Genomic DNA, 17,279 nt, shown 5'->3' on the forward strand with positions numbered 1-17,279 from the left:
CCACAGATGCATGTAAATGTCTAAAACAGCCACTAGGTGACATTAAGAAACCTTTTACTGTTGCCAAATTTTCGTGACCCCAACATTGAGCCATGAGGATTTCATTAAAGATTGAGAGCCACCACTGAAGAAACAGTGGATTAGAAGGGAACCCTGTCTGGGTCCTTATAACCTTTCTCCACAACTGTATAAATACTTGAATCCTTAATATCATTGTGTACTGCATCTGAAGTAGTGGGCTTACATGCAGGGAAGGTCATGCTAAAATAAAAACCCGTTAGTCTCTAAAGGTGTTGCCATTATTCTTTTCCCGTCCTCCTTCCTTTTATCCTGCAAGAGATACTTCTTTGAAAACTCATTCTAACTTGCTATGATTCCCAGAAACCCAACTGGGCCAGTCACCGTTTGTCTAACTTGGCAACATTGGCAAGACTGCATTTTTTGTCCCTGTGGTTGTGCATTCATTTCTTGCTTGCCATGGAATTTGCAATAATGGGTGCCTTTCCCTTCCCTCCCCAGAGTAATTCTCTCATGTTATAATTTTTCAAGCACTTTAAGATCTCCCACAAGAACTTCCTTTCCAGTGAACTAATGAAGGTTGGGGGGGGGGGTGTCCTTGAGCACTACTGAGCAAATCTCAATGGATCACATATGTATCTACCCGGTTTGGTTTCTTTTGGCATCTTATTTAAATGTTGCATGTTGCACATCACTTTCTTTACATTTTTCTTCTGTGGGCCTAGAGACTGTAGAATAAGGCTCACCCACAACCTTATGCATTTTGTAAAAAAAAAAAGACTTCTTCAAATATAATCTAGAAACTAAGCCCTTATTCCCCCCTCTCAAGAATATCTTCCAGTGCCGATTCTCTGTTAGCAAACCCTATTTTAACAACTTTCCTAAATTGATGCATTGGAAGCAATACTTAGCACAAACATCCAATGAGGAAATAAGAACTTACAGGGAGTATCTAACTAAAGAAAAAGCCCAATGGAAATTAAAATTGAGAGAAGAGATAGGGAAAAGTGACTGGTTCTGTTACCATCAATTGCATGATTGATTTAGTCAATATTCTGTAGCATTGATCCATGGCAGTTAAAGTGGTGTCAAACTGCATTAAGACTGCAGTGCAGATGCAGCCATGGAGGTCTCAAGTTGATGTCAACTTGAAAGCAGCAAGCAACAATAAAGGATGATTTGGGGTTAATCACACTTTCATTTACACATGTCCTTATCTGTGACAAGAGATAATAATAAACAGGACTCCTCTCCCTTTAATGGTTGTGTAAATGTGGAAATTTCAGTAGGCCTTACTTATCATAGAAGCAACACTTACTTGCTTGCTCAAATCCATCCTTATACACAGTCCTTAGAGAGAAGCACCCAACCCCTTCTCACTAAGTTAGGTAACTAAATATCACACCCCCGGGGGAGGAGTCTGCATAGGCGTGGTTACATACGTCACGTAGCTCCGCCCCCTTTCCCCAGCGGGGAGGCACTTTTGTTGACATAGGCATGCCTGTTGCCGTCCCTCCCCATTCGAGCCAGTGGTTTCGCCCGCCTGGGTGCTGTCGCCATGTCCATATACAGGAACTCGGTGTGGTTCATTAAGGGACTGAACGAATATTGCCGGTACGAAGGGGAGGGGGGTTTGGGGTGGGAGGCGTGCTTAAGCGAGAAAGGCTCGAAGTGGAAGAGCAGCCATCCCCTCCTCAGATCTCTAGAGCTGTTTGTATAACAAGCCCGGAAGAGCTAAGGGTATAGAGAGAAGAAAGAACTCGGCAACACTTTAGGGCTCTCTCGCGAGAAGCGCAGCCATGTGCGGGGTTGTGTCATTCATTCCTCGCTGCACTGCCACCACCTTCGGTGGGGAACCCGGAAGTGGTGAGCGGTTCTACATTTGCGCGCCGCTTGGTTTGTGTACTTGGGGCAGAAGGAGTAAGAAATCCGAAGTTTTGTGCAGGTGGAGAGTTTCTTATCTGGAGTCTGTAAATACCCCAAAATTATCCACATGGGTGGTTGAGACAGTGAGACCTTTTGCTTTCTCATAGTTCAAGGTGCACAAACTTTGCTGCATGCACTGCATTATTAAAAATAATACATAACATTGAGTTGCTGTGAGTTTTCCGAGCTGTATGGCCATGTTCCAGAAACATTCCGCCTGACATTTCGCCCACATCTATGGCAGGCATCCTCAGAGGTTGTGAGGTTTATATATCTCTGGAAGGTCCAGAGTGGGAGAAAGAACTCTTTGTGTGTTAGAGGCTAGTGTTAATATTGCAATTAGCCAGCTTGATTAGCATTTAATGGCCTTGCAGCTTTAAAATCTGGCTGCTTCCTGCCTGGGGGAATCCTTGGTTGAGAGGTGTTAGCTGGCCCTGATTGTTTCATGTCTGCTATTCCCCTGTCTTCTGAGATATAAAGAGGTTTCTCCTTATGTTCACCTGACCCACCTACACATTGCAGCCGATCCACTGATGTCTTATATGACACACACTTTGGGAAGCTCTGGGATAAGGGATGCTCAACCTTTTGCTCCTGTTGATGCAATTAATGTGGGTGTTAATCTGTTTGTTTATTAATAGAGCTTGCAAAGAATGCTAATCGATCACACTCCTGAGCAATGAATAGTAATGTTAAATAGTGCACGAACAATGAACAGTGCAAGCCAGGAGTGGAGTCTGCAGTTCTGAAGATATGCACACATGATGGGCATGGAGATACGTCATATTTCTCTCTCTCTCTCCCTCTCTCTCTCTAAAACTATATCTGTAATTATTATACAACAAATCTATCTTTGTTATACAACGTGTGTGTGTGTGTGTTGAAGAACATAGATTAGATTTCCAGTTTTGGAGAGTGCTGTTTCCTTCAGTTTGGTCTTGTGTGTTCACTTGAAGGGTCCAATCCCTCCGAGGCCCCTTCTACAGTACCATATAACCCGGAATATCAAGGCAGATAATCCACATTATCTGCTTTGAACTGGATTATCTGAGTCTACACTGACATATAATTCAGTTCAAAGCAATTATTTGGATTTTCTATGGCAGTGTAGAAGGGACCTGAGTTGCCAGTAAAAAACAGGAAGTACCTGTTCATGAGCTCGGTAGATGGTTTCAACCCTGGTCCATACTTGCGAGTAAGGAGATGCTGAATACATTGATGTGGGAATTGCAAGCTGTGAGCTCATCCCATTGTTGTTGTATGCCTTTGGCTCTGATGGGTTTTTCTTGGCAGAATTTGTTCAGAGGGGATTTACCTTTGTTCTTCCTTTGAGGCTGAGAGCGTGTGACTCTCAGGCAGGCCTGAGAGCTCTGAGAACTCAGAATATCAAGGGAGAGAATCTGCAATATCTGCTTTGAACTGAATTATCTGAGTCCATTTCCATATAATCCATTTCAATGTTGATTTCATACAGCTGTGTGGAAGGGGCCTGGGTTTCCACAGCTGATTTGAATCCAGGGCTCCAAGGGCCCTTCCACACAGCCATATCAAGAATATCAAGGCAGGCAATCCACAATATCTAATTTGAACTGGGTTATCTGAGTCCACACTGCTATATAACCCAGTTCAGAGCAGATAATGTGGGATTTTATACAGCTGTGTGGAATGGGCCCTAGTGTCCTAATTAACACTCAAGCTGGTGCAGTTGCTCTCTCAGGCAACGAAGGCACAACACCTCACAAAACAGTAGAGCTGTCAGTGATAAAACTGGGGGAGGGATGACAAAGAGGACCCTAATATCTGCACGAAACAACTCGTTTTCTCTCAGTTTTAGTAATATTATTATGCAAGGATACAAACAGAAAGAGGAAAGGAGTGTATACCCGCTGCATGATATATAACTGATTTTAATTTTAATGTTTAATGGTTTGATGTTTGCAGTTGTTTTGTGTTCTGGCATGGAATGCTTGTCGAATATATGTTGTGCTCCATTCTGAGTCCCCTTCGGGGTGAGACAGGCGGAGTATAAATGTTTTGAATGAATGAATGAATGAATGAATAAGGCTAACCAACTTATTTCAGCACAGACAGTTACATCCCACTTCTTCAGCATAAAATGGGCTCCATAATTCGGAAATGACCTGAAGACACACATTATCTACACTAACACAATTGCTGTAGCACAGCAGATTGGTGTTATTAAGGTCCCTTCCACACAGCTGTATGAAGCCCACACTGAACTGGATTACATGGCAGTGTAGATTTAGATAATCCAGTTCAAAATTGAGATTGTGGATTATCTGCCTTGATATTCTGGGTTCTATGGCTGTGTAGAAGGGCCCTAAGTTTTCAGTTTGCCCAAACCTCACTTTCTATTGGCTTCTGCAGGAGTGGCTATGAGTCAGCAAGCAAGCGCTTTGTTCCCGGAGACTTGGAAGTGGATGTAACGGGAAGGTCTTTCATGGTAACTGGAGCAAACAGTGGTATTGGCAAAGCAACTGCAAAAGAGATAGCTAAAAGGGGTAAGTTGAAGCAATTTGACTTTGTCTGTGACTGGTATGTCTGAAGGACACTTTGTACATATTCACAACTCTTACTTTCTTTTCCTAATTGTAGATGGAAATCTGGGGGAATAGTATTCAAAAAGATGTCACAGTGGGCTTTACACTTTTTGTATGATGGATTGACATTTTGACTACAATTTCTAGATTTATACATGCATACAATAGGTATTTTGTTTTAGTATATGCTTGTTTGTATTTGTTTGCATGCAATTCTATATGTAATCAAAGTATCATTTATAGCAATGAATTACAAGTCATGGAATCCTAAATTCACAAAATAAAACATCAGCATATCTCAAGATACTTTGATTTCTTTTCCACTGATTCTTGCTAAACTCCTTCAGGGGGAATAATTCATCTTGTTTGCCGAAACAAAGACCGAGGTGAAGAAGCCAAAAAAGAAATAACCACAGAAACTGGAAATCAGGTAAGATTCGTTCTTGGTTATATTTTTCAATGTTATGCTTTGTTGCATAATTACAGCTGTACCATTACTGGAGAATTAGTGTTTTTTCCTAAGTAATTTGGAATGTTGGATTCTGGATGCTAGTTTTGTCAGTTATTTCACTTGACTGAATCAACTTGGTTTCTGATGTTCTTCCAGGATGGACTAGAACATGAACCAAAGGATACAAAATCCATGAAAAGAGATTTCACCTAAACATTAGGAAGAAGCTCTTTACTATAAGACCTGTTTGAAAGTTGAATGAAGGGTGGTGCACTTCTCATATCTGAAAGACTTTAAGCAGAAGTTGGATGGCCATATTGCAGAAGTGCCTTAGTTGTACATTCCTACATGGCAGCTGGTTGGACAAGGTGGTTTGTGCTGTCCCTTCTGACAATGGTTCTGTGACAGCATTGTTTGTTGCTAAAATCCACTGCTGGATATAAAATAAAATATTGTTGATTGCTTCTGTGGATGTTTTGCATGCATTTTGATTGCGGGAGCTTAAAGCAAAAAGCAGTAATTTCCCAGTGAACAGACAGTACAGAAAAGAGTATTCACCTGGTACCAGAGATGCAACTAGTTTTAGCATTTTATCTCTATCTTCTGTGGGAATTGCAACAGGGCTCCTAATTCTTTCTGTTGTACCAAGATTGCTTAAGGGGAGGTGTGGAAATCTCAATTGTCAGAGTCCCATGGATTGCAGCAGCTGCTTTGAATAAGCGAGGGTTGAGCCAGGATTTACTGTGTAGTGCTGTAACTATGCTTACACATATATAGGAATCTAATTACAGATAATTATTACAGATAATTCCAGATAATTCATCTACTTTTAAGAAACACAGGATTACCTCTCGTTTTAGCGTCTTGCTTTCTGATGCTTCACTCTTTCACCATATCTAAGAGCTGGCCATGTAGTACATTTTCAACCCTGGTCCACCCTTTCAACCCTGCACTGCTCCTTTTTCTCGTCTGTGGAATGAGGGGGCTGCTTTTCTCCCTCTCAGGGCCCTTCTACACAGCCATATCTCAGAATATAAAGTCAGAAAATCCCACAATATCTGTTTTGAACTGGGTTATCTGATTCCACACTATTCCAGTTCAAAGCAGATAACGTGGGATTTTATTCAGCTATGTAGAAGCGGCCTCAGTTCACTTGCATCTCTCTTTGTTGACATGGCACCATCTAGTGTTCACTCTTGCATTTGAAAGTCTGGTAAAAGAAAAGACTCAGTTCCACTTTTCAATGATGCCCAAACTGTCAAATAAGAGAAGGAGGCCTGTATTCCTTGTAGCAGCGGTGGACAGCACTCAGCTAATGAACTAAATGCCACCCTCCTGCCCAGCTTTATGCCCCCCATGTTCACCACTGTGTCTCCAGATTTGACCAATGGCAATAGGAATAAGAGGATGGGCCAGTTGTTATTCTGCCTTTGTCAGGGTGCAACAATTCAGCAGCACAAGTGTGCCTTCTAAATGGGTTTGGGTGTACCAATGTGGCCCCGGTTGGAATCAGCTGACCCCTGGTTGTGGTTGCCTGGAAAATCTTGAGTGTGTTTCTCCTCCTTTTTGCTGTTAGCCCACTCATTTCCCCTCACTGGCCACCTATTGAAAGCATAAGTCAAAATCATTGGAAGCAGGGAGGGGGGTCGCCTAGAAAGGCTTTCAGGTTGGGAAGAGATTAAAGCCTGTGCTGTCTCACAGTGAACTGAGATACTCCCGAGACCACCATTTCCCCTTGGCTGTGGAGAAGCAGACCTCTAACTTGGGGTTACTGTGGCTTTCTCCCTGTGATCCTGTACCTCAGTTCCCACTTTATAATAAAGGAAGCAAAAGAAAGCACTAATGATTCATATTATTCTGTGTCTCTTTTGTGTTTCTTGCTGTGCCAGTCATATCAGACTTGTAAATATCTTTAAATATTTTACATAGATCAGTAAGATTTAAAGTCCTGTTGTAGAATACAAATCCAAATTTCTTCCTTGTTTTCTTCTCCTTTCTCTAGAAGGTGTTTGTCCATATTCTGGACATGTCTGACCCCAAAGGAATTTGGAAATTTGGTGAACAGTTCAAGAATGAACACAGACTAAATGTTTTGGTGAGTTGGTAACATGAAGTGCCAATCAGCTTGGAGAAGCGGGTGGGCAGTGACAAATAACAGCTGCCTGAAGGCTATTGTTCTCTTGAATAATGAACTATTTGGCAATAATCTATGTAATTGTAACAGTGTGGTCAGAAGTCTAGAGCAGTGGTTCTCAACCTGTGGGTCCCCAGATGTTTTGGCCTTCAATTCTCAGAAATCCTAACAATCCTGGTAAACTGGCTGGGATTTTTAGGTGTTGCAGACTAAAACACCTGGGGACCCACAGGTTGCGAACCACTGGTCTCGGGAGTACCTGTGCAAATGTAGTTAAACAGTCAATTTCATAGGACAACTCAATGCATTGTTGAGATTTATCACTGATAGATGCAATGATACAACTCGTATACATTGGAAAACTCTCTTATATTGAGTCATTTCCCTGATCTATCAAGCTTAACATTGTTTACACCGATTATCAGCAGATCTCCCAAGTTTTCAGGCAGGAGTCTTTCCTAGCCCTAAGTGGAGATACTAGGGATTGAACCTGAAAACCATCTGCTCTCATAGTAGTATAATCACGTCTTTTTTACTGACATTTTTTCATCATAGATCAACAATGCAGGCTGCATGGTAAACAAAAGAGAACTTACAGAAAATGGGCTTGAAAAGAATTTTGCTACAAACACTCTGGGTAAGTAGCATCGTTTTCCCAGGGAGGTAACACAGACTGTCATAAACCTCTTTTGCTCTGCTAATGCCTAAGTAATCTTGCTTGAATTTTTCCAGTTAAAAAAAACAGCATGCTTTCTCCAAATTGCTTCCATGTTTTTAGGTGGAAAGAGAGGGACCGCATCTCTTCACAATCCCATGACTGCCTTTAGACTCCAGGAAAGCAGGCTTGGGTTGAACCTTGATAAAAGTGGTTCAGTTTCCTGGCGAAGAAGGCTATGGAATATGTCCTTGGAGATGTTGATAACTAGCTAAATGTGTGTAATGGAGATGTTGCTTTACATAAAGTATCCTGTCAAATGATAACTTAAATAACTATTGTCCTCTAATCATCATCATCATCATCATCATTTTTATTTATATCCCGCCACCGTCTCCCTGAAGGGACTTGGGGCGCCTTACAAGGCACTCCTGGGTGCACATATAACATACAATAGGTAAAAATGATACAAAAGTATAAAAGAAGTCACATAAAAGTATAACAACAACCCCCGTCAACACATACAGCATAAAATCAAAATAATACAATTTTAAAACAACAGTAGATAAAATGAACTGTCGTCAATTCACGAAGTGCCAAGTGTCAGCCTCATATGGGCCCATTATGGGTTTTTTAACTTAGTGAATCCAATTGCAGAAGGGTTCAAGGATCTCATGGTGAGAACAGTTTTTGAAGGAACTGTCTATTAAACATTGTGACTGTCTCTTTTAGGTCCATATATTTTAACCACAGTTCTTCTACCTCTCTTGGAAAAAGAAGATGACCCTAGAGTTGTAAGTGTGTATGCCTTAATTTGAAGAAAAATGTTGGTACTCAGTAGTACCTTTCCTTGTTCATTTTCTTGATACAAATGCAGTAGTGACAGGGACAGCTTGGGAGGACTGGCCGGCCACATGACCTTGGTGGCGTCTACGGACAATGCTGGCTCTTCGGCTTAGAAATGGAGATGAGCACCAACCCCAGGAGTTGGACATGACTAGACTTAATGTCAGGGGAAAACCTTTACCTTTACCTTTCTGCTTTCATTGGGGTCCTGTATCCCTAATCCCAGCAAATGTAGAGGGTGACTGTATTTCAAAGGCTGAACAGATGATTTCCTGAGCCACAAACAGACCTAATAATCTGTACCAGGCCCATGTCAGAAACCAAGGCATTCTATGTTTTGAGGGTACAATGTTACTGCTTAGTTCATATTTTATTGAGATATTGTTATTTGGGCAGAACAACATGCCTGTTGTTAGAAAAATGCTTTCATCGCCAACTTTTAGATGAGTTTCTTCTGCCACTCCCACCCACCCACTCCTTGGAGCGGTAAAAAGGAAATACTCTTGTGTTTCTGGAAGCCAGTGGGTGTTTAAAAGAACGCTCATTCCAATTCTGTACAGCTGAACCACTTGCAACAACAACTTTTTATGTCTAATATTGTGTATGTTTGTGCATGTATTTGTAAGATTTATTTATATCTTTCAAAGAGATGGAGAAAGCTCAAGCTCACTGCTTGACGTACTGGCCTTTTAGGTGAAGCTTCAGAAGTTTTTAGTTTGAATAATTAATAAAGTATCTTTGCACTGTGACTTTTAAAGAGCCAGAGTAGTAATCAGTATAGTTCTTTTAGGAGATGGCCAACATGATGTAAGACTTTGGATTTTAGAGCCTCTGAATGGCATTGCTCAACCCAGTTGCTTTTTTTCCCTTTTTGGTAGCATAGCAAAGGAAACTTGGCATATCTTTGATTACAAATCAAGATGGTTAGGTAGTTTCTTTTTAGTGGTTTTGGTATCCTAGATTTCCAACATCAATGGTTTTTCTTTCTTTCCAGATCACTGTCTCTTCAGGAGGGATGTTAGTTCAGAAACTGAATGTTTCAGATTTGCAGACAGAAAATACCACCTTTGATGGGACAATGGTCTATGCACAGAATAAGGTAGGATTCACAGTTCCTGAAGAAAGAACATGAGATAATAAAATCCCTTTATGTTCACAGGTGGCAGTTTTCAGTAGATTCCTTTTTGATGCAAAAAGACTCTAGAAAGTTGCAAGTTCTCAAACACGAGGGTTTTGAAATAGAAGTTGGCTATGGCTAGAATTGAGTTGGCAATATCTGCTAGCATAAGCCCTGTTATGCTAGCACATGTGCTTTTTGGGAGGTACGCTGTGTTGGCATAAAAGATGAATTATAGATTCAGCTGATCTGCTGTAATTGGCTGAACTCCTTTTTTCCATGGCTGATGTCTCATCATGGCCTGTGATGTTTTGCTGAGCTCTGACATTTGTGTTCTGTTTGAAATGCTGTAACTGTAATATTATGTGCCCAGGGCTATCTGATTTGATGTGCTAGACCTGAGAACACCCTCATAAACAACAACCAATCTTGGGCTACATTCTGTGTTAATTACATAGACCTTAGCTAAGAATTACTGCGTATTCATTATATTTTGATCATGCACGCTTTGTCTTTGTAGGTATAATTCCGAACTGCTATAAAACACTGTTTTTTGGAATAAACTTCAGCCTACTCACAGCACTGGCTGAAACAGTTAGACTAAAAGAAGTGCTGTTCTTGGTAGATCCTTTGACCAATGTTATTGTTTGCCTTCCTGCTCAGTTTCAGGGCCTATCTCATGTCCCACCTGGGATGATACTATGGGGAGGTTGTGGGTGAGATATTTGGGTGGATTCTGTATTTGAAAATGTAATTTTAATTGAATGTATTATATTTTAACTGTATTCTAACCTAACGCACACAGTATAAGTTAATGGTTTTTAATTTTTTTATATTCACTTTTCTTTAAATTGATCGATCAACTACCCTTAGGCCCTTCGGGGAGAAAGGCAGGATATACATAAAATAGTTGTAGTAATAGTTCAGTTCTAACCTATACCTGTATCTCTTTTTCCAATCTGATCACTCTTGAGTTTGCATCAACAGTTGAGGGAAGTCTTTGGTGCACTTTAGTCTTGTCCATCTCTGTACTACTCCCAACTAAACTGTCACCAATGGGATGGAGCTGCATGAAGGACCCCCTTGGCAGCTCTGCATACCTAAGTAGGTATAAGGCCAAAAGAGCAGCCTCCACTCTTGGATGACTGTTGTAAAGATGCAGGTGCTTGTGTCCTGTAAATTAGGTTTTAATGTGTAAGATTAGACTGGAGATGCAGAGCTCAATGAGCAATGTTTTGTACTTGCTTTTAAGACCATGTAGTTTGGATTGGGCTTTTTTCTTTTAAAATGAGCTGAGACTAAAGCCTGCAGTATAGGCACATACAACAGAGACAGCGTGGAGACATGAATATATAAGGCTTGCAAATATTGCAGGGGAAATGCACATACACATATAAAGACAAAGTGATGTCTAGATATAAACATAGATATATAGGGCTTTCAAATATTGCAGGAGGAAAATGCACATATATAGAGGATTTGCAAATGTTTTGGTAGGAAATGCATATGTGAAATTAGTATATATAATTATAGATCTATGTCTAGCTCTGCATTGTTTATATAGACACTGAATGTTTGCCTGTTACTATGTTGGAAGCTGGCCTGAGTCTCCATGGGGAGACAGGGTGAGATACAAATGAAGCTATTATTATTATTATTATTATTATTATTATTATTATTATGACACAGCAAACAAGCTAGATATGCTGGATTCCGTATCACAAAATCACAAGTCGAACACTTCCCAAGTGTCTAGGACTGTGTGATGTATTTTTGGATGATGCGCGCAGATCCTAGTAGGGCGGCCTTTTGCAGTTGGCAGATCGTAATTTTGTCAATGTCTATTGTTTCCAAATTATTATTATTATTATTATTATTGTTGTTGTTGTTGTTGTTACCATATAGTTTTTGTTGATCCTCCTTTTCCACTTACAGAGCTAGTTTAATGTTTTTTCTTTGAAATAGGGTAAATATTCAAAAACATTTAACCTACTGATGCCTCAGTTAATGTAATTTTATAGGTATCTATTTTTATTTTGAAAATTACCAGTAGCTGCTGCATTTCCCCTTTGGCTTATACTTGAGTCAATAAGTTTTCCAGTTTTTGTGGTAATATTAGGTGCCTTGGCTTAGATTCGGGTCTGCTTATACTCTAGTATATACGGTAAGTGTGTAAAGATGCTGAAGCAAATGGGCTTCCAGTCTGATGCCTTTTTGTTGTATCCTAGAGACAGCAAGTGGTGATGACTGAACAGTGGGCTAAAGCACATCCCAGCATCCATTTTTCTTCTATGCATCCTGGCTGGGCCAACACTCCAGGTATTTGTTGCTGAGTAGCAATACTAATCTTCTTGCCTAAATATAAAGTGGTGTTGTGTGAGAGCAATGCCCTATGGTACTTTCTTGGGTGTGCTTCCCTTTATAACTGACTTTGAACTTTGAACATATTTTCCTTTGCTCGGATAAGCACGTGAAAGGGTTGTACTCTGGACCAGGCTAAATGATCAGAAAATATAGTCAAACTGTCCTTTGTAATTATTTGACTTCATCAGTTTGACAACAAGCAGAGATGGTTACCTGTAAATCTATCTTGCAAAACATTTTATGCTAGTGTTCTTTATATGATCCATTGTTTCAAAAAAGGGACTTTTCAAAACTGGAAGAGTAGCATATTATAAACCTGGGGTAGCTCCAATTGATCACAATGGCCAACACACATTTTGATGCCTCAAAATATTAGTCCTATTTCTGGGCATATTTGACCTGCTGATTATCAAACTGGCACCAGTTTCCCCTACCAGCTTTAGTTTTTGAGATACAGAACATATGCTATATACCGGTCTTTTTCTGCTTTGTCCATAGAAAACCATGATAACCACATCTTAAGAAACTATAGCTGATGCAGTCTATCCACTTCAATTTTCTGAGTCAGTGCCACAAATAACCCCAGAAAAAGACCTAAAAACCAAGACACCAAGAATTTTTTTGTTGGGCTTAGGAAACATGTCGTTTGCCACTTATTTTGTGAATCAGAAATTGCTGAATTATCTTCACAAATTGCAATCCATTTGCAGAGGTATGAACAAAAACCACAACTTCATTTGCACACTACATATATTAATATAAGAGTCCATGTTGCAATTGATATAATAAAATAAACATGGGTTTCAAAACTTAGGGAAATGATGTTTGGTAAATAGATTTATTGTTTTGACATATCAATACTAAGTGACCACTGCAAAGATCTGAGTGACTTCTACCACCTTACAGCAGCCCTTTGAAATTTTAAAACAATGTTCGTGATTTGCATCTTTCTGGATAAGGCAGAAGGCAGTAGAAAAGAGGAAGACTCAATCAAGAAAGCCAAGGTCCTGAGCCTGCGAGACCTGAGCAGGATTGTTAAGGATGCGTTGACTTGGAGGTCTCTCATTCATAGTCACCATTAGTTGAAATCAACCTGATGGCAGTTAACAAATTACATTCCACCCCACTTCCACAACTGTATAAATATGCTTTAAACCAACATTTATTACACTGTGTAACAAAATTTGAAAACAATTCTGTTCCTGGTTTGAAAGTGTTATTTCCTGTTTAATTGTGCAGTATTTACTTTGAAAGTAGTCGTTATACTCCAGAAACTTAGTTTTTGTGACTACCACAAATGAGGTTGGGACTAGAAGTTCACTGAAAAACTATAGCAAAATGTGCTGCAGGATTCCTGCAAAATTAAAGTTTTTGCAGTTTAATAAACTTTCCCCATGTTTTTATGAAAGAGCCAATTAGGAAATGGCATGTATAATCCAGGAACAAAAATCACGTTACATAGTGTTATCACTGTACTATGTCCAAAGAAGTGGATTTATGTCCATGAAAGCTCATGTGAAAATAAATACCAGTTAGTATTAAAGGTGCTACCACATTCTTTTTCTCCTTCCCCCTTTTCTTACACACACTTATCAGAACTTTTACCTTGTAGCGGTGCAGTCATCTATGCCAGATTTCTATGAGAAAATGAAGAACAAATTACGGACTGAGGCCCAGGGCGCAGACACGGTGGTGTGGCTGGCGGTCTCCTCTGCAGCGAGGAAGCAAGCAAGTGGACTATTCTTCCAAGGTAAAATGTTTCCATTAGTACAGTGGTTCTCAACCTGTGGGTCCCCAGGCGTTTTGGCCAACAACTCCCAGAAATCCCAGCCAGTTTACCAGCAGTTGGGATGTCTGGGAGTTGAAGGACAAAACATTTGGGGACCCACAGGTTGAGAACCACTGCATTAGGGTATCCTTGAAATGAACAAAATGGGGGGAAACCTGTCTTCTAGCAATACATTCAAATTAATGAAAAACTCAATAAAAAGTGAGACTGCAAGAAGTATTAGGAATATGCACATTTGTCTCTTATCATAGTCAGAATTGGGATTGGCTGCAGCTCTTTTGGTGACAACAGCTGTTGTATCCCACAGTAAAACAGCCTTAGTGCTTCACTTCAGATGAGCCACGGTGGTGCAGTGGGTTAAACCCTTGTGCCGGCTGGTCTGCTGACCTGAAGGTTGGGTTGCTGACCTCAAGGTTGCCGGTTTGAATCCGCGAGACAGGGTCAACTCCTGTCTGTCAGCTCTAGCTTGCGGGGACATGAGAGAAGCCTCCCAGCAGGATGGTAACACATCTGGGTGTCCCCTGGGCAACCTCTCTGTAGATAGCCAGTTCTCTCACAGCAGAAGCATTTTGCAGTATGTTCTCAAGTTACTTCTGGCACAATAAAAAAACACCAGGGTAAGGAATGTGGTGCTCCATGCTGGATTGCAATTCCCATCAGCCCTAACAAACAGCTAATTTTAAGTCGTTATGGGAATTGTGGTTCAAGATCTTCAAGATTACGCATTACCAAGCTCCTTTTCATTTGGTGAACAATTCAATTATTTGATGCCTGAATTGCTGACCCCTTAACTAGTACTGCACATTTGTTAACAAATACAGTAATTCCTTCACATTTGTGGGTTTCACTTTTGGAGATTTGATTATTCTTGGGTTTGATTAAAATGTTCTTTCTGGGAATCTCTAGGTCTTCCAGTGCTTCTCTGTGGTCAACACCTGCCAGAAGTATACCATAGGGTTATGCTGGAGACCCTAAGGGAGGTATTCTGAAGTTTTTAAAAGGCCAACAATTTTTATTTGCATTTTATTCAAGTAACCCAAGTGAATATCCTGAAAAAGCTCCAATGTGTTAAATTTAATTGTGCATTTTTACTTCCAGACCGAGAGCCTGTTGCAACCCACTTGCCCCTGGCATGGACAAAATCTTCACCTGGTGATGATGAAAAATTGATGCAGGTGCTTGAAGAACTCTCCCAGCAGTTTAAACCCCAATAACCACTCCTTTCTACTTTCTTTTTAACAAGAAGTCCAGGAGAACAGCGGTGCATTACAGCAGCATTTTTCCAAACTGTAATGAAGGGTCAACTAAGCAAATCAACACTACAATTGGAGATTGGAAATATATGGAAATTAATAGACTTGCATACTTTGTTTTGCTACAGAAAAACTTCTGAAGTAGAACTATGTACAGTTTCTCTGTGTTCTGGAAAAAGCTGAAAACATGTAGACATTGTGCTACTTCCTGGAAAGGTTAGCTTAGTTTGTTTCAGTTGAACAAATTAGTTGCAATTAATTTGTCTCAGTAGTGTTTGCAAGCCAACCAAGAGAATAATAGATGTGTTTATGTTTTCATATTACATCATGGCTTGAGAGGGGAGTGGATGAAAAAGAATTTTTGTATTTTTCTATAGTCACAGCTCCACATAATTTATGTCCTTCAGCTACCAATTTTGCATTTGTTCTTTTTTAAAGCCAAAGAGTTTTCAGCTTCTAACAGTACAGTTGGCTCTGTTCCACTGATGTGATAGAAAGTTTCTGGCACTGCCTCAAATTTGTGACTCTGAATCAGTTCCTTAAAATTAAAGCTGGAAGGTGCTTTGTTATAAATTAATAGTATAAACATGTAATAAACTAATATATTTTGTAGCCACTGAAAATTAAAATTTAAGAATAAATAATATATACTCAAAGGCAAAGAGCAGTTGGTATCGTTGCCAATTTCCACAGCAAATAAGATGCAAACATTTACACAGAGACTTCATAATTTTTGAAAGAGGCCGTTTTAATTTATATATTTTTATTTTTTAAAAAGAGACATGCCTAATAATGCAGCAAAAAAAAAAAAACACCTTGAAATTTAACATTAATTTGGGGGCCCTTTTGAGAATTTTAAACAATTACAGTGATCTGCAAATTCTTAAAATGCGCGTTCTGCCAGATTAGGTGACCAATGTAAGGTAGTTCAAACCGTGCCCCATAAAGTCAATCAAAATGAAGTTCTTGCAGCCTTGGTCCAGCTAAACTATCAGACGTTCTCCGCAATGACAATTCAGTTCAACGGACACTAGGTTACAGCCAGTTGTTTGCAGTCTTGGTTTGAACTGCTTTCTACACTCATTGGTTACGCTTGGGGGTAGAAGGCTGGTTTATTCTATTTGAAGTTTGCTATCAAATAATGCATTCATACTTGCCTTGCAATGAAAAAGACTGGACTTTTCCTACACTTCCCTTTGCCCACACATCGCTTGACCGACTGCTAGAATGTAAGAGGAAAGGCAATCTTTTTTTCCCTAATGACCTTTGGTTCGCCCAGAACTCAGAAGACAATTTTGCAACCCCAAGTTCTTGTTCAATTACGCCACTGGACAATACAGAAAGAGGGATCATTTGCTTTCTGTTTTGTCTCCTAAGACACAGTCAGCACCAGTCTTGCCAATGTCACACAGCAGAAGGACCACTCACAGCCACCAAGAATCCCCCACATAAAACAGCACACGTCAACATGGAACAAGAAACAAACTGCACTGCACACCGATTTCCTAGACAGAGTCCCAAAATGGCTGAGTGGAACTGGATTGTATAACCGTTGGCTTAAAAAAATATCTTCTGCATTTGAAAATGAAGAAAAGTAGAGCATTTGGTGTAAGTGTTCATGCTGGATCTGCTAGGTGGCTTGGGAAACCAGCCAGAAGCATTCGTTCTTGCCCTTCTCGGTCTCTACACAGCTTGATCCATCTGCTTCCACAGGACTAGGAATCCCCTCTTCAGTAACACAGAATTTCTTTAGGCTTCAGGGATGCATCAGGATACTACAGGTGTCATATCCCACAACTATTAAGAGGAGACATATGCAGAGAGTGAGAAGAGACTATTGAAATCATTTACTCAAACCATGCGGAATGATCCTGGCAGTCCTCCCCCTTGCCCTATCAACATATGCAAGGGAAGTAAGTAGAGAGAGCCATACTAGCAAAGTGTGGTTCCAGCACTGGCTTACAGCACTGATGACTAGCATTAAAAACCCCATTTTGTTATGGAAACCCACTGGGTGATATTATTTATTAAGTTTATGTCTATGCTGTCTTTTTCCCTTGATCAAGTCATACTCTCAGCCTCAGGAGAGAACTGGCAAAAACCCTCTCTGAACAAATATTGCCAAGAAAGCCCTGTGATAGGTTCAGGTTAGGGTTGGTATATGT

The 17,279-nt window shown here is 40.2% G+C and overlaps 2 protein-coding genes across 6 annotated transcripts in view; one reads left to right on the forward strand and one right to left on the reverse strand.

Annotated features, from left to right (window-relative positions):
- The first annotated feature begins 1,474 nt into the window (after positions 1–1,474).
- On the forward strand, positions 1,475–15,770 carry dhrs12 (dehydrogenase/reductase 12). 4 transcript variants are annotated; one of them, XM_003215331.4, is made up of 10 exons: positions 1,475–1,632; positions 4,333–4,466; positions 4,853–4,935; positions 6,959–7,051; positions 7,646–7,727; positions 8,478–8,539; positions 9,586–9,690; positions 11,937–12,027; positions 13,685–13,822; positions 14,960–15,770. In XM_003215331.4, exons 1-10 carry the CDS (start codon positions 1,577–1,579, stop codon positions 15,073–15,075), a joined length of 960 nt encoding a protein of 319 aa, XP_003215379.1. In that variant the 5' UTR covers positions 1,475–1,576; the 3' UTR covers positions 15,076–15,770. The 4 variants fall into 4 exon arrangements, with proteins under 4 accessions (XP_003215379.1, XP_008115125.1, XP_016851892.1 ...); XM_008116918.3 differs by having other exon boundaries at positions 6,962–7,051; XM_016996403.2 differs by lacking the exon at positions 1,475–1,632 and adding an exon at positions 1,862–1,884.
- A 71-nt stretch (positions 15,771–15,841) lies between these two features.
- Positions 15,842–17,279, reverse strand: part of wdfy2 (WD repeat and FYVE domain containing 2) — a 62,799-nt gene continuing 61,361 nt past the window's right edge. For both annotated transcript variants that reach the window (XM_003215330.4, XM_062984520.1), the window contains one exon: positions 15,842–16,911. In XM_003215330.4, the coding sequence (XP_003215378.1) occupies positions 16,882–16,911 (30 nt within the window). In that variant the 3' untranslated portion in view covers positions 15,842–16,881. The remainder of the gene's footprint in view (positions 16,912–17,279) is intronic.

Source organism: Anolis carolinensis, chromosome 1 (assembly GCF_035594765.1).
Source record: "Anolis carolinensis isolate JA03-04 chromosome 1, rAnoCar3.1.pri, whole genome shotgun sequence".
NCBI classification, from domain to species: Eukaryota; Metazoa; Chordata; class Lepidosauria; order Squamata; family Dactyloidae; genus Anolis; species Anolis carolinensis.

What these genes read in the sequence shown, in the direction of transcription:
- dhrs12 (XM_003215331.4), top strand. Translation starts at nt 1,577, where the DNA reads ATGTCCATATACAGGAACTCGGTGTGGTTCATTAAGGGACTGAACGAA. An exon ending in GGACTGAACGAATATTGCCG is followed by an intron (nt 1,633 to 4,332) that starts GTACGAAGGGGA and finishes TGGCTTCTGCAG; the next exon opens with GAGTGGCTATGAGTCAGCAA. An exon ending in CCACAGAAACTGGAAATCAG is followed by an intron (nt 4,936 to 6,958) that starts GTAAGATTCGTT and finishes TCCTTTCTCTAG; the next exon opens with AAGGTGTTTGTCCATATTCT.